At 41.8% G+C, this 14,069-nt stretch overlaps 1 protein-coding gene and 1 pseudogene across 1 annotated transcript in view; one reads left to right on the forward strand and one right to left on the reverse strand.

Annotated features, from left to right (window-relative positions):
• Nucleotides 1-1,706, reverse strand: part of LOC111980759 (adhesion G protein-coupled receptor A3) — a 69,050-nt gene extending 67,344 nt beyond the window's left edge. The window contains exon 1 of the mRNA XM_070435841.1: nt 370-1,706. Coding sequence (XP_070291942.1) covers nt 370-593 — 224 coding nt within the window. The 5' untranslated portion in view covers nt 594-1,706. The remainder of the gene's footprint in view (nt 1-369) is intronic.
• A 5,552-nt stretch (nt 1,707-7,258) lies between these two features.
• LOC111980765 (cytosolic beta-glucosidase-like) overlaps nt 7,259-14,069 on the forward strand; it is a 59,681-nt pseudogene continuing 52,870 nt past the window's right edge.

Below are 14,069 nucleotides of genomic sequence, written 5' to 3' on the forward strand. Positions count from 1 at the left end.
GTAATGGACAGTATTTGTATGMCAGTAGCTGAAATCATCAGCAGATTTGAGTGATTAACCCCAYCAAGATCAGACTAGAACCAAATATATATATAGTTGGCTATAGACTATTGGAAGAATTATGCATGACCTCAGACCATCACTTATCAATAGTCATAAGTAAAAATACAAATAAATATTGTGTTAGGCTTTGAATAAGTTGAATAAGTTTCTCAAAACACAGGCCGACAGACAGAATAAATTGKAGGTAATGAACAAGGCAAATATTTGGCAGCATGGTTCTTTCTGTAWCCCCAAGCTGTTCCAAACAAGGGGACAGCATCGTCATTATTTTGTTGATGCCAGACAGGCCTATTGATCTATACTTACAAAGTGACTGTTCTGTTGGGGAAGGAGTCCGGGGGTAACACCTGATGGAGTTCCATATTACTGCAGACCACTTTCCTATCCGCCGTGGCCACTGACGGTGTGCTTTTCCCTGCGCTTTTTGAACGTTCATCATATGATTTACAGTCAGATGATACCGCAGAGCCATCGCCTCCGAGTAGCAAAACAAATAACAATTGCAACAAAGCAACCGCACATAACCTCATTTTCAAAATATATTCCAAGATAATTAGGCTACTGTAGCATTGGCAAAGAAAATAATATATTAATATCAAGTAGCGCAGGAGGCAGGGAATTGTGTGTGTAGTATAAATTGGCCTGGTTCTTTCTGGAAATAGGGTGAGCCAAAACGTCCCTCAGAATACCCGGACAGTTTTAGTCATGTTGCAAACATCTTGTCCACTATAATGTGGATTTGGATTCCCTCCTCCATTTCTTGCAAAMGTTTCGATGTATGTGTTCAGCGTCAATCAATCCGAGAGAGGGTCTGTACATCCTTTGTTTGCCAAACGACACGATTCACAATTCCATTTCGTCATAAGGTCTTTGCAGCCTTCCCGAAAAAATAAAAAACAACTGTTCACTTGTAATTGTAACGATTTTTCAGGGTTACACAATGAAACTTCAGCGTTAGAGAAAATATGTTCTTTGTTGCCAATAGCGCGGATCTAATTGAGAATTTGCCTACTCCACCAAGAGACAGCTGCAGTCATCCCAAGATAACACACTCTAATTTCAGGAAATTTGATCACGCCTTAYCTTTAAAAACTTTCTCCTTAAGAGAACTCATCCCGAGAGACGTAGACTGGTACACTTKAATAGCATTACAACTAACTAAAACAACTGTAAGCAACTTTTCACTTTAGTGGCGCCCATCGACTCCAGTTGTTGGTGCAAAATGAAATCATGGGACATCTCCTAAAAAAACGAAAGAYACATAATCCCACTCCGAGTTAGTCAGTCATCTTGTGTTTAAATATGAGTTAAAGTGGGTCCCTTCCAAGTTTGAGTAAATATCCAGAATTGCTGTCCTTGACTTTCAATTGGAGCGTCCACGTCTCTCTCTGAAAGTATTCATTGGCTTTCTTTCCATTGAGAACTCTTCTCCCACAGTCCTGCCCTTGGCTCCATGTTGCAATTCCACCCCCTGACGTCACTCCATATAGACCGCCTCTTTCTCCGATTCTCTCTGAGCAGGTTTACGTTTGATCTACCTTTAAATCCCAAATAAATAAGACGATKCTGTCTAGTAAAAGCATAATGATGCACTTATATCAGCAGTTATACAGCAAACAACCTCTCTTGATGCAGTTGATAGGTCGGAAATGTTCTTACATTTCATGGAAAATATTGTCCAGTATTGGTCAATGAACTTTTGAGCGTTCCTGAGACTGAGCAAACTTGTTGATTTGGAAATGTTGCCCAGTTAGTATTTACATACTGTTGTCGACCAGATTTTTTGGCAGATGACTTGGATAAAATGTATTTGGTAACACATACTATACTAGTAATACTGCAATAAATACAGTAACAACATTGTAACAGCATTTAAAAAAATAAAATGGTATGTAACAATATAACAATACTACATTGTTGTTACTAGTGTAATACTAGCATAACCACACATATCTACCTAGCTACACATGTCTACTTTGATAACAAGGTGGCCAAGAAAATTAAACAATTATTTCATTTTCAAATGTGATTAAAGTAACCCGTTGCAATGCACCCCTTCTCTCTTRTAGTGCATCCAGTATCTCCTCTCTTCCTAGGTGCCTTCACACAAAGCCCTCTTTTCACTTCTCAAACAAGTTCAGGCTAGCRTTGTAATGGGCAATCGCCATGAAAAGCCAGAGTCAGTCAGACAGGAAGAGACCATACAATAATTCAAATATGCAGTACTACAATACCCTTGTATAACACTATTGACATGTAAGGGCCCATAGAAACTAAATAAATACATTTTAGTAGAGTTGGGTTGCCAGACGCTGTCCGTCCGRCCGTCTTTCCTCATATTTGCTATGTTCAGGTCAATTGAGCAGCTTGGTTTTAGAAGAGTGACTGACAGACAAGCAGCGTAACCTCTCAGTCATCTCAGGAAACTTCATACCCAGGGGCTGCACAGCTTTTACTTCCATTAGTCTTCATTTCAGGATCGCACAGGGCTTTGACGTCCACTAAAAGAAGGCTGTGTGCAAACATACGGACCACAGTCATTGTAGTAATAGATTTTCCTTCTTCATGAAGACAAAACAAGGATTACTTTAGGATGACACAATGAAAGTTATTTAGAGGGTGGTTTATTTTGGGTGGGCTTCAATATTGACTGAAAAGAGACCAAAATAAGGTTACATAATACACCAAATCCATGAAATAATGTTATATGACTAATGTAAAATGACTAAATTAAGATATTTCTCCAGATGCAGGATTGATCTCTATTATATTACACTATATTACACTTTGCAAATTGTCACTATAGTCCAATGAATGTCTGTAATGGCTAGCATTGACTGGTAATTTGATTAGTAGATTGTAATCTCCCAATAAAGCGCACAGGACTAGTCACATGCCAAAGATTCAAGATGTCATTTCATTCTCTGGGTTATTTRTTTAATAAATTAACTCATATGAGCACATTTGTGAAGTAAAATATAACTTCATGCATTTATGAAAATATTATTTCAAAAATCGAATTCAGCCAGGGTGCAGGACAGGTAACAAGTGATTAATGAGCAATGTGCAGGTTCACAGATACATATGCCTACATTAGCCTCATCTAACCACTATCCTTTTTTTACTAGGTAACATCTTTATTGTAGCCTACAATTAGAATTTGTCCAGCGCTAGCTCACGTCATCGATCGTGAACAAGGAAGAGTGAAGAGCTCCGAGTCTACATACCAATTCATACTTGCTTGACAATTCAATATTTGACAAGATAATTGACTTTTTTACATGTAGGCAAATAGAACCAACAGCACTGAATGGAATTGTTTGCATAGAACGATACTGAAACCATGTTCCCGAACTTTGCATGGGGCGCGGCAACATTCCCTTATCAAATCGAGGGTATGTAACAATAGTTTATCTGGCGCCGGCGGTAGTCAAACTGTCCACGTGATAATTTCTTCATGCGTCCCCGAGATGAGATTCTCTGGCCAAGTGCAAGAAGTAGCCTACACAACTGCTGACAACCTATAGGCTACAGCAGGGACGGCTTTAGCTTTTGGGGGCCCTAAGCTAGATTTGTTTGGGGAGCCTCCCCACCAAGCAGGCAAAAATGTATGTTTTAAAGTTAATTTACAGCAATTCTACACATTTGGCCATTGGGTTTAGAGAAAATAGAGCCGTTTTAAGCATGCTTTCTGCAGTTCTACACATTTTGCTGTGGGGCGGAGAGAATTTTGCAATTTTATAACAAATTTCATGCAATTCTACTCATTTTACCATGGGCTAGATAATTCTTTTTGCAGTTTTAAATAAAGTTTTCTGCCGCTCTAAAAATTTTGCCATCGGGCAGGGAGAGAAAATGTATMRATTTTAAAGCTAATTTCCTGCAATTCTACCGATTAAGCCATGGGGTGGAGAGACATRTTTGCAGTTTTAAAGCTAATTTCCTACAATTCTACACATTTTGCCATGACTTATGCCATGTTAATGATATCTGCGTGAGAGTGCCTAACAAAATCAATGGGGTGTTAGGGCCCCTTGACATGTGCCCGGTCGGTACATTTTTTTTAGCTGACATGGCTAATTGATTGACTGTCAGTGACTGACAAAACAAGAGAAAAATTACTGATGCACAACCAAATCTCGAACGTGCGCCTTGTGTGTTCTACTATTCTAACTCTCAACAGTAAGTTAAGACCCTGACTGAGTTACAATATATATATAGTACCAGTCAAAAGATTGGACACTCCTACTCATTCAAGGCTTTTTCTTCATTTTTACAATTTTATACATGTAGAATAATAGTGAAGACATCAAAACTATGAAATAACACACACATCATGTAGTAACCAAAAAAGTGTTAAACAAATCAAAATAGATTTTTTATTTTTCAAAGTAGCAACCCTTTGCCTAGATGACAGATTTGCACACTCGTGGCATTCTCTCAACCAGCTTCAGGAGGTAGTCACCTGGAATGCATTTAAATTAACAGGTGTGCCTTGTTAAAGGTTAATTTGTGGAATTTCTTTCTTTCTTAATGCGTTTSAGCCAATCAGTTGTGTTGTGACAAGGTAGAGGTGGTATACAGAAGATAGCCCTATTTGGTAAGAGACCAAGTCCATATTATGGCAACAACAGCTCAAATAAGCAAAGAGAAACGACAGTCTATCATTACTTTAAGACATGAAGGTCAGTCAATCCGGAAGATTTCAAGAACTTTGAAAGTTTCTTCAAGTGCAGCTATGATTAAACTGGCTCTCATGAGGACCACAACAGGAAAGGAAGACCCAGAGTTACCTCTGCTGCAGCGGATAAGTTCATTAGAGTTACCAGCCTCAGAAATTGCAGCCCAAATAAATGCTTCACAGAGTTCAAGTAACAAACACATCTCAACATCAACTGTTCACAGGAGACTGCATGAATCAGGCCTTCATGGTTGCATTGCTGCAAAGAAACCAKTACTGAAGGACATCAATAATAAGAAGAGACTTGCTTGGGCCAAGAAACATGAGCAATGGACATTAGACCGGTGAAAATCTGTCCTTTGGTCTGATGAGTCCAAATTGGCGATTTTTGGTTCCAACCGCTATGTCTTTGTGAGAGGCGGAGTAGGTGAATGGATAAGCTCTGRATTTGTGGTTCCCACCGTGAAGCATGGAGGAGGAGGTGTGATGGTGCTTTGCTGGTGACACTGTCAGGGATTTATTTAGAATTTGAGGCACACAYCATTCTGCAGCGATACGCCATCCCATCTTGTTTGCACATAGTGGGACTATCATTTGATTTTCAACAGGACAATGACACAACACACCTCCAGGCTGTGTTAGGGCTATTTGACCAAGAAGGAGAGTGATGGAGTGCTGCATCAGATGGCCTGGCCTCCACAATCCCCCGACCTCAACCAAATTGAGATGGTTTTGGATGAGTTGGACCGCAGAGTGAAGTAAAAGCAGCAAACAAGTGCTCAGGATATGTGGGAACTCCTTCAAGACTTTTGCAAAAGCATTCTAGGTGAAGCTGGTTAAGAGAATGCCAAGAGTGTGCAAAGCTGTCATCAAGGCAAAGGGTGGCTATTTGAATCATCTCAAATATAAAATATATTTWGATTTGTTTAACACTTTTTTGGTTACTACATGATTCCATATGTGTTATTTCATTGTTTTGATGTCTTCACTACTATTCTGGAATATAGAAAATAGTAAAAATAAAGAAAAACCCATGAAGGAGTAGGTGTGTCCAAACATTTGACTGGTGTTGTATATATATATTTATATATATATATATATATTTATATATTTGGGACTGGGGCCCAAAAGTGCTTATGTTGCTAATGCCTGGAGCCGGCCCTGGGCCAATGCAAAACGGGACTGACTGTTTCCCTCAGCCAGTGCATCATGTCTGGATATTAGCCTAATAATTGAAACATAAAGGAAGTTTTGTTTGAGCAGCAGATGTAGGATGTTAATTTCATCACCTTGTTGCAGGAGAACTTTCCTMCAATGAAGGACATTTAAAATGTGTAGTGTATTTGAGGTCCAAAAAGGTGTGTACAGAACAGTTCACCTGCCTGAGACAAGACTGAATCCACTGTTGATTTTATGTGCATTTTAAATGTACTGTACTTTAAACCCCATTTCTTGATAACGAAATCTGAAAATACTCTGGATGCATMCAGTAACATGATAAGACGATTCCTYGAAAATGTGGGGTAGGTACAACATAAGACAAAAATATTACAAGGGTTTGTGTGAGAGGATTAACTGGTGTCTCCAAGTGGCCACACACCTCTCCAAAGTGTGCACAGTTCCTAAGCTAATTTAATGCCCCTTTATGACTAAAAGAACAGTGTTCAACTAAGTCTTCAGCTATCCTKGCTGTGCCTTTGAGGAACTAGAAGAAGCACACTTGTAGTTGATTCGCTTGGAACACTACCCTGCATCCCCGCCATTKCACAATTACGTTGGTTGTTTACTCAGTCCAAAAACGGTCCATTATAAATCGCAATCTGYGTCYGGTGGGCATGACTTGAAAGCTTGTTCTATTGCCAACATGACTAGCTAAGTTCTAAAATACGATCGTACTGTACAGTGTTAGGCTTTCACAAGTYAATTCAGAGAAACAAACCGTAATTTAGGTGCYCATAGAAAGGAGTCATGGGTYCATTCAGGTGTGTGTGCTGTGGCAAATTTTCTCCACAATAAACAAACATAGGCTCATTCTGTTCAGAACATCCCAGGGTATTTTATATATATATATTTTATTTAACTGGTAAGTCAGTTACGAACAAAGTCTTATTTACAATGACGGCCTACCCCGGCCAAACCCTAACCCGGACGACACTGGGCCAATTGTGCTCCGCACTATGGGACTCCCAATCACAACCAGTTGAGATACAGCCTGGACTCGAACCAGGTCTGTAGTGACATCTCTAGCACTGAGATGCAGTGCTTTAGACCGCTGCGCCACTCAGGACATGTCATCTTGTAACTGTACATCAAACATAGTGATTATAAACGTTGACACTGTATATTACATGAATTATGATTTGGAGTGCACATCTGGACTCACAGGTGTTTGGCTTGCTTSTATGACATCAACGTTGTAGACCTTTTATTACAATCCTCAATGAGTCATCTTAATTTACAGCATTTCCCTAACTCAGACAACAAAACATTTGCAAAAGTTGCCCAATTACCGGGATGGATGAGGGCAACTTCTTGTCARGCACTGTGCTCAAGTTCAGAACCGCTGTCAGTCATACAGCGATGTAAAGCACAGAGCCAGAGCTCTGACATCATATATAGGATATTACTGTACGTTCCAATTGAAGCACTTAGTAGMGCCCAAATCTGCCATTTTCAACCCATATATGGGTACAAGTGTAAAGGGCTACTTGTAATCCACCTAATAATTCACATTTCCTGTTCCTGCAGGATCATTTTCCTGCTGTATCAAACTGGCTCAAATGAATCTATATAGACTCACGGTAGTTTATATACAATAGCTACTTTTAGGAGTTGTAAGCTGCATATTTTTCTTTCGTAAAACAATAATACTATATCTGATCTATACTGCTATGAAGTGAATCCTTGCAGGGGGCTGGGACGCAGATAACAATGGACCAAACATTTGAGACACACTCTGTCATGAGGGGGCCAGACTAGTGTTGGAGGACTAGAGTGGAGACGTCACCTTAACAGGGTCCATGCTATCCGGGATTCSMTYGGACTTCCCTAKCCCYCTGAAGTTWACATTTAAAATGGTTAAGGTATGGTTAAGGTTAGGGTTAGGTAAGGATTATGGTTCAAATTAGGYTAGGGGTTAAGGTTAGGGTTTAGGGTAGAGACGTCCCAAAGATCCCGGATAGCACTAACCCCTGTAACAGCTATGAGCTCTGGGGAGAGGACCTGAAGTGTATCTGCCAGATAGGCCTGACCCACAACCACCTGTCTCTGCCCTGGCCCCGCCTGCTACCGGCCGGGACAACACAACACGTTAGGTAGGTAGCCTTACTCAGGGGATCCATCTTGAAGACTTACCTTGAGTTTGTGTATTGGTTATTCAGAATTCCTTCAGTATTTATTTGTGGTAAATGGCTATGGCATATAATATGCTGAAAAAAGACATATCATATGTTATTATTGTGTAATAATATAGTGCCATAAACTCTGTCAAGGGGTCTGGACCCTTTTGGCACAGTCTGTTGTGTGCTTGTCTTGTAAGTGTAGGGTCCCTGCTTTAAGCCTCATTTGGCCTTGATAGCCATGATTCACTACTATGCTACGTGTCTCACAAAGTGATCCATGACTTGCTGGCTAGTGACGTGTTGCCTATGGTTTGTACCACTTTGACCTGCCACAAGCTCTCCAGGGCCAGGGAGATTGGAAATCACCTGAGATGGCGGCTGTATTTGACAGCTACGCCCGCTTCTGCTTTTGAAACTGTGGATCACGTCYAACGAGCCATACTTGTGCGCTAAACTGGGRCACGAGGATGGCATCTTTGCCCCGGGGGATAAAATAATTAGGGATGGCTGACAACCTGTTGGTCCACAACATGCTAAGTTCCCACAGCTACAGTGGCTTCTACAGGGCAAAAAAACTGGGCTGAACTGTTGGACCCGGCCAGCCCTGATGACACAGCTGCTACTGAACGCTACCACGCCTTTTCCGTAGGCTGGTTCGCCTGGCCCGTGTTTGTGACCGGGGACGACCAAGAAGTGATGAGGTCTAGTTTTGAGGTCAAATGCAAAGGACTGGGTTACGAAGGTTCTAGACTGTCCAGGTTCTCCAAGGCCGAGCCTATTATTTTTGTTAAGGCTGACATCTTTGCGTTGAACTACTAGACGTCTTGGAGGGTGGAGCCTATGGAGWTTTGGGATTGAAGAGTGACCAAGAGGCAGAGGGGTTGGTGGACCCGTCCTAGCCGGTGTGTGGGGTGTCATGGCTGGATGTGGTTCCTGACGACCTGAGGAAASTGCTGAAGTACATTAGGGGTAAAGAGGATAAGGGCCCTGTTCCAATACTTTGAAAATACTTTTCAAAATGTCCACTTCACAGCTTCCACCAACCCACCTCAGCTCCATTTAAAAGCAGTCAATTCAAAGGATAAATTGAAGTTTGAGAATCGATCATTTCCCTTTGATTTTCCATGAGAGTTATTAAATTCATGAATTGAATCACCTGCCTTGAGCCAATCAAATTGAGCCAAACCTTGAGTGAGGAGAAAGCAATTAACATTAATAGAGTGGCTTGCTATTGTTTATTTTTTTGCACAGTAAACAGATTGAACATCCATTACAGTTGTCACATCGAATTGTGTCACATTGATTGCTTCAGGTGAACACTATTTGAGAATGAGCAATTTCCTTCTCTTGCTGGTTGTCACTTTCCATTAGCATGAGTGGAGTACTGTAACAGTGCAAAGGACACACACACACACACACACACACGCGCGCACGCACGCACACACACACACACACACACACACACACGCACGCACGCACACACACACGCACACACACACACACACACTGTGTTGTTTGACTGTCATTTGTGAACTCAGGCCTTGTTGGACAATGATAGCTACCACTTTTCACAGGACACATTCAATAACCCTGCGGTCTACATCACAGAAAATGGCTTCTCCCAGGTGGGGCCAGTGGACATGGAAGACATCCAGCACTGTGGGTTTTACCAGGACATCATCCAGGGAGTAGCCAGAGGTAATGACCACAGCAGGCCACAATAGAGGTACTGCATATTATGGAGAATCTATCATTTTAGAATGTTACTTTCTCCTGAAATTCAATTTGACCAGTTGCTTCTTGTACTATTTAAACCTCTGAAAGGTTGCTTTGCACATAAAATCCTAGTATATATGCAAGATCCAGAAAKTAAGGAGGCTGAGTCACCTGATTCCAATTTGATGATCCTGCTCCGTTGTCTTAGGTATGTAGGCTATTTCACGCCAACAGAGAAAGGTTGAGAGAGAGAGAGACTATGGCTATCATAATACAACGGGARCTTGTTCTTTTGTAACGTGCAAAGAAAGTCTTTTCAGATTAGCCCTTTATGTGCATTGTCACGTATTTAATAAGTATAGCGCCATCTGTTATTAACTTGTTGTTTGTCTCTGTGTTCTAGATCTCAGAGAGGATGGTGTTGATGTGCTAGGTTACTTCACCTGGWCCTTCCTGGATAACTTTGAATGGGCCGACGGGTTCGCTTCGGCCTGTTCCACATGGACTTTTCTCGACCAGAAGGAAGGGGGTACTCCGGGATCATCTCCAAGTACAGATCTCAGACCAGGACAAATAACTAAACAGCCAATGGGCACAGAGAAAATCAGCCAATAAAAGCWATTTTTTGCTCAATAGTCTGTTCTAATCAAGTATAACCAAGCTTGGCCCATTGCAGGGTTCCTTCATGCCATTTTGATTTGAAGCCCATCTGAAACACATTATAGTTGTGAAGTCTTTAAGACGTTCCTTCTCACCACTTTTCTCTGTCAACCCTGAAAATGTTTTGTAAAACAGTGCTCATTCGGCTCCCTTCGCAAGAAAGTGATTTTGTCTGATTTCTTCCCTGACTTTGGCWTAGAACTGCAAGGACCCGGCCAAAGAGTGTTATGTTTATTCAAGTGAATGCAAATTTGTATTATATCCTGCCCAATTCCCAGTCAATCTGTACAAAGGGTTTTTGGAGGGTAGAGGAGGATGGAGAATTCCCTACACAGAGTATGGAGCCAGCTGTAAGCCATCCAGGCCAAGCTGTTGTTGCCAATGCAGGGTTGGTCGGGGGCACAAGTCTACAGAGGAGTGTGTGTGTGTTTCTGTGTCTGTGTCTGTGTGCCTGCATGCGCATGCTCGTATGTGTGTGTCTGCATCTTTTTGTGTGTGTTTGAATGTGTGTGTGTAATCTTATACTGTATCTCAACCTGCAAGGCCCCTATATGGCTCAGATGAGGGTTTTTTGAGATCCTATACAGCCCTCATGGTAAAAGAAAATACACAATGCCACTCATTGTGCCCGGTGGAGGGTTAGAGTTGAGTGAGCGCTTGATGTAACACTAAGAGAAAATCCTACTGGGCCTGGGTAGGGAGTGGCGCCAGACAGGAGCCCATACCCAGGTATGAATGATCACATAGTCTAATGCAGATTTGTATTTACAAACAGTGAATCAGAGATTARGCGCAGGGGTTACTGGGAAGTCAGTACATTATGAGGGAAGAGATTTACGCACATTCAAATGTGCAGGACGAGGACAAAGATTTGAATGGAAAAACATTTACCAACCAAATGTAAGCAAATTGTGCACTTCTGCTCAAGGTTTGTTCACTGTGCTATTCAGTGGCAGTGGAAAAGTCTGGGTACATACCGTACTGTACATATACAGGGGAAACGGTGCTTTTCAGCTTCAATGGTAAGAGGCATCGTCAGATTTGTTCTTATCGTAAAATATAAACGATCCGTCCATAGGGAGCTGAGGTAAAGGATCCGCCAATAGGGAGCTGAGGTAAAGGATCCGCCCATAGGGAGCTGAGGTAAAGGATACGCCCATAGGGGGCTGAGGTAAAGGATAGGTAGCTGAGGTAAAGTATCCGTCCATAGGGAGCTGAGGTAAAGTATCCGCCCATAGGGGGCTGAGGTAAAGGATCCGCCCATAGGGNCGCCCATAGGGAGCTGAGGTAAAGGATCCGCCCATAGGGGGCTGAGGTAAAGGATCCGCCCATAGGGGGCTGAGGTAAAGGATCCGCCCATAGGGGGCTGAGGTAAAGGGTCCGCCCATAGGGGGCTGAGGTAAAGGATCCGCCCATTGGGGGCTGAGGTAAAGTCAGACAGCTCTCTTAAAGGATCCAAACATTAGGAAGAATTATGATACTTCTGGTTTATCAGACAGTAGTCAGATGAAATAGTCCTGTGTTCTATAGACTCAGAGACAGGACTACAGTGCTGTAGTCTATAGACTCAGGGACAGAACTACAGTACTGTGGTCTATAGACTCAGGGACAGGACTACAGTGCTGTGGTCTATAGACTCAGAGACAGGACTGCAGTGCTGTGGTCTATAGACTCAGGGACAGGACTGCAGTGCTGTGGTCTATAGACTCAGGGACAGGACTGCAGTGCTGTGGTCTATAGACTCAGGGACAGGACTGCAGTGCTGTGGTCTATAGACTCAGGGACAGGACTGCAGTGCTGTGGTCTATAGACTCAGGGACAGGACTGCAGTGCTACAGCATAAAGACTCAGGGACAGGACTACTGAATGGTAGCCTCCGACACAGTTAAAAGGGACAGATGCAATGGCTGCATCTCAATGGAGAATGACTTCTCTGAAAGGAATTTGACAGTAATAAAGGTACCCAAAAAAGTCCTTTCAGATGATGCAAGGAAAGATAGTCACTAAGAGACTTGAGATGTGACGTGTATCGTCAGTCTCCCTTTGTAATGCCCAAATGACAGTCAACCTGGGGTGTATTCATTATGTCTTGCAATGGAAACGGTTTACCGTTTCAGAACCAAACGGAAGCAAACGGAACAAAACAGGGCGGGACCAATAGAAACTCTCGTTTTCGTTGCTAAACTTTTTCCGTTCGCAGTAAACGGTTTCTGTGGKYAAAKAWWWTTCAACAGAATCAGCGTAAACAATACACCCCTGCTCTCAGTCTCAGATGGTTCCTTTGACATACTGTACGCTCCTAAACATGTTTTTATGTCTTTACTCCTTTACCTGTAGCATATGCTCCTTTACCATCTTTGTTTGATTTGAATGCTGCTTTGTCTGTTTTTCTCTCTCCACCCGTTTTCTGTGCTAAAAGTAAGGAATGTAAATATTTACTTCATACCCTTGTGGTCCTGACWGGAACATCCTTTGTGTGTCCTTCTGAATCCTTTTCATACAAATGTTCCTTTGTGAACAATAGTGTGTACTGTGCGTCAACCCTGACCTGTAGTTTTGGTTGTGCCCCTGTTTTACCATCTCATCTTTCCATTCTATTGAATTCAAAGCCATCAATGCCATTCAATAAAAGGTATTAAACACATCCAAATAGATMTACTGTATTATGAGCCTGTCAGTGTGGATAAAACTCATTTCAACAGCCATGCTGAACAACAGATGTCATCCTGCCACCAGAAAACCAGGGTGGCATTTGTGTACGTGCCCCAGCTGCCCCGGCAGCTGTACAAACTCCCGACGGTGAGAAACTACCCAGAGAACAAGGTGAAAATCCTCCCTCAAGTCACGTGTTGACTCTATGTACATAGTGTGGTTCATTCTGGCTTCATTTAATGTATGGACTGTGTACAATGGACTGTAGAACCTGCATAGCTGWGGCTGGTCTTTCTATGGGCCTTTCTATGGGCGTCATGCACCTAAATATTTTGACGGGAAACTTAGGGGAGGGACAACTTTTATCTGATAAATTAATGAAATTGCTCACTTAAGTTTGAGTGGGCATTGACAATTGAACAGCCTCGGTTGTATGGTGTTAGTATCGTAAGAAGGTGGTATAAAATGGAATGTTTTCTTAACCCTGAAATTATACAAATTAAATTATATTTACTTGTTATTTTCAACTACATAAGTGGATGTATTTGTTGTTTTGTTATTAAAGCATTAAAATATGTTCCTTTCACTCAACTTGGATACGAGTGACCGTTGGAGGATATTTTTGTTGTCTTYCACTGCCACTGTGTGGAACTAAATAGAACTACAGCTTTGTTGCGAAATTAAGTGATTATGAACACAATGTGGCATCACACAATAAGGTGTTTAGAACCCATAAAAATGATCACAAACCATCTWTCCATAACTCCCWAAACCATATCTGTCGTTATGATATATTTTGCATACAAATAAGATGAATATAAAATATAAATATTTATGCCCCAGTATGAAGGGAAGCATAATTTGTATTATGTATTATGCGACTTTGTTGTTTGCATTAATAAGCATATTGTGGCATGACGTATCGTCGGCTATGCAGATTGTCTTCAACAGATGTG

The sequence above is a fragment of the Salvelinus sp. IW2-2015 genome, linkage group LG3 (assembly GCF_002910315.2).
Source record: "Salvelinus sp. IW2-2015 linkage group LG3, ASM291031v2, whole genome shotgun sequence".
NCBI lineage: Eukaryota > Metazoa > Chordata > Actinopteri > Salmoniformes > Salmonidae > Salvelinus > Salvelinus sp. IW2-2015.